Source organism: Tribolium madens, unplaced genomic scaffold (assembly GCF_015345945.1).
Source record: "Tribolium madens isolate multiple individuals breed KSU strain unplaced genomic scaffold, Tmad_KSU_1.1 Scaffold_71;HRSCAF=194;Tcas5.2_LG6, whole genome shotgun sequence".
Classification (NCBI taxonomy): Eukaryota; Metazoa; Arthropoda; class Insecta; order Coleoptera; family Tenebrionidae; genus Tribolium; species Tribolium madens.
Genome location: NW_025401041.1, coordinates 7769468 through 7772375, shown reverse-complemented (window position 1 = coordinate 7772375; position 2908 = coordinate 7769468). Strand labels below are relative to the sequence as shown.

General features: G+C 32.6%; 2 protein-coding genes across 2 annotated transcripts in view; both read left to right on the top strand.

Moving 5' to 3' along the window:
• The window catches only part of LOC123008557 (zinc carboxypeptidase-like), a 7937-nt gene extending 6681 nt beyond the window's left edge, over window positions 1–1256 (top strand). The window contains exons 5-6 of the mRNA XM_044404414.1: window positions 899–983; window positions 1036–1256. Coding sequence (XP_044260349.1) covers window positions 899–983; window positions 1036–1220 — 270 coding nt within the window. The 3' untranslated portion in view covers window positions 1221–1256. The remainder of the gene's footprint in view (window positions 1–898; window positions 984–1035) is intronic.
• A 129-nt stretch (window positions 1257–1385) lies between these two features.
• LOC123008859 (beta-1,4-glucuronyltransferase 1-like) lies at window positions 1386–2805 on the top strand. Its single transcript, XM_044404886.1, has 2 exons — window positions 1386–1893; window positions 1945–2805. The coding sequence occupies exons 1-2, from the start codon at window positions 1390–1392 to the stop codon at window positions 2683–2685; spliced, it is 1245 nt and encodes a 414-aa protein (XP_044260821.1). The 5' UTR covers window positions 1386–1389; the 3' UTR covers window positions 2686–2805.
• Window positions 2806–2908: the final 103 nt, after the last annotated feature.

The following is a 2908-nucleotide window of genomic DNA, read 5'->3' as shown; positions in this document are numbered from 1 at the left end:
AGTTTTTTTTTTTTAATGGTAACCCACTATAAAACCTTTATTTTATAAAGATATAAGAATTACAATTGTCTCCTTTTTTAAATTTTTATCGTAAAAAAGTTATATACAGGGTGGTTCAGACAAAAATGCCAAGTAAGTTAAAATTCCAATGCAATGAAATTTTACCACTTAATTTTCATGTTAGTTTGGTGTTTTTTTTGAAAGATAATTTCAATAAATAATTTTTTCTGTTTCAGAGACACAAATGATTACAAAAATTCGAAAAAATAAATAACATTTTGGAAAAAGTATCCTGAGACCAATTGGGTTAATAAAAACTCTTGTAAAAACTCTAATATCAAGTGATTTTTTTATGAAAAAAATTTGTTGTAACTCTGCGAATACAACAAAAAATTAATACACTAATTTATCAATTACTAATATAGTAAGTTAGGTCAAAAATAAATTCCACGTTTTTCGACTAGAAACTTGATTATTTCGTCAAAATTTTTCAAAAAAATAAATTGAAAAACCACCAAATTGCTTAAAAATAGTTCTAAATATAATTTTTTTACGAGATTTTACCAAACAAGGAAAAAAACGTTTTTTGCTTAAAAGCACCATTAATAATGACGTTTTTTTACGCATTTTTTGGTTTTTGATGACTTCAGTAAAGTTTTTAGTATTTTTTTAAATGGTAACTCACTATAAAACCTTTGTTTTACAAAGATATAAGAATTACAATTATCTACATTTTTTTAAATTTTTATCGAAAAAAAGTTATATACAGGGTGGTTCAGAACTAGCGCCTCCAATAAAATTTCTTCACCAAAATTTTGACCTGGTAATTTCCATTTAAAGAAAAACAGACTTTACATTTCGCTTTATGATAATGTCACGAATTTTATGATTGTTTTAGTATGACGTTGGAGTTAAAGCGGCCAGTAGTTTAGCCAAACGATACAATACAAAGTATCAAGTTGGAAATATTGTTGAAGTTCTTTGTTAGTACTTTTTTATTATTGTTTCGAATAATTTAACAATGTTCTTGTACAGATGTGGCAAGTGGGGGTAGCATGGATTGGGTAAAAGGTACTTTTGGGACCCCAATCACCTACACTTATGAACTGAGAGATACAGGGCGTTATGGATTTGTTTTACCCCCAGATCAGATCATTCCAACAGCTGAGGAAACGCTTGATTCCCTTGTAACAATATTGCAAGAATTTGATAAATTGTAGAAAGTAAAAGTGCAAATAAAACTTTTTCTTATTTTATCACCTGTTTTTACCCTTGAACTTAATCTGATAACAGATCAAATCTAAATTCAAGTGTTATCTAATAATCAATTTTTTTTTATCATTGTTTTATCTCAGTAGCAAATTCAAGTTCGTTAAAATGTCACAAAGAATGGCACTTTTTGCCCTTGTCCTCGTGTCACTTTTCATTTATTTGTGCTATCACACTTACAATGCCCGAAATTTCGAATTGGAAGCTCTAGAAGAGAAATTATTGCTTTTAGATTATGAGAGAAATCAAAGAGACTCAAAATCGCACTTTTCAGAAATTTTGCAACAAGTGAAACAAGTGACTGGGTGTTTAGATAGACCCATGGAGCCCAAAATCCAGCAAAGAGGTGACTATTGGGTGTTGTACAATTATATAATGGCTAAAAAACGATTCAAGTGTCACGAAAGTGTAACAATAACGACTTTGGGTGATTTTACTTTCCTTGATAATATTTTACCAATGGTGGAACGATGGAAAGGACCCATAAGTGTGGCTGTTTATGCTCCTGGGACCGATTTTAGTCCCACCATGGATGCTATTAAGTACCTACGTTGCTTCAGTACCCTTGTGAGGGATTTAGTAACATTTCATATTTTTTTTCCTAGTGACCATATTCCGGAAAAGGTAAGTCACAAGTAATTCAATAGAATTTTTCATTAAAACCACATATTGAAGACCTACATTCCTGAAGATGACTACGTCTGTTCCGAAACGCCAGTTTTGGTCAATTCGACTTACAAAAGTGAAAAAAACCTAATTTTTCCCATTAATTTAGCTCGAAATATTGCTCGAGAAGTGGCCCAAACTCACTTTATCTTCCCCCTAGACATCGAATTGTATCCCAGTCCCTACCTAATCCCAAAATTCCTTAAAATGGTCTCGAAAACACCCTCCTTGTCCACCCCACGTGTGTACCCCCTTGCTGTCTTTGAGGTTGAAACTGGTCAAAAAATCCCGGAGAATAAAACTGAGCTTCAGTCAATGTTGGGGAAAAATTTAGCCGTTCCTTTTCACCACAACATTTGTGTCCCTTGTCATGACATTCCCAACTTTCAAAAGTGGCAAAAAATGCCCGAAATGCCCAATTTGCACGTTTTTCACACCACCAAAAGGAGAGGAGAGTACCTCCATTGGGAACCGTTCTATATTGGTACTCACCAAGAACCACTCTATGACGAAAGGTTTACCTGGGAAGGCCAGAAAGATAAGCTGGTTCAAGGGTACGTTTTGTGTGTCCTTGACTATGATTTTATGGTACTTGATAATGCCTTTCTGGTGCATAAACCGGGCATTAAAGTGAAAACCATGGACGAGCGGAGGCAAATTATGACCAATTTGACTGATATGAGCATAGAAACCGAGATTATGCCCCAGTTGGAAATACTGTTTGGGAGGAGGGATGGGTGCGTGATATAAGTGCTAATATTAGAGTAATAATTATTGAATTGTGATAAGCATAGGTATTATTTGTGATAAGAATGATAAATGGAGTGAAGCATTTTGCTAATTATCAAAAAGGATAAATAAAAACTGATAAATAACTTTATTTTGTGATAAAATAGTACTACACAATTTTTTTTTGAAACTTTTATCAATTACTAATATAGTAAGCTAGGTCAAAAATAAATTCCACGTTTTT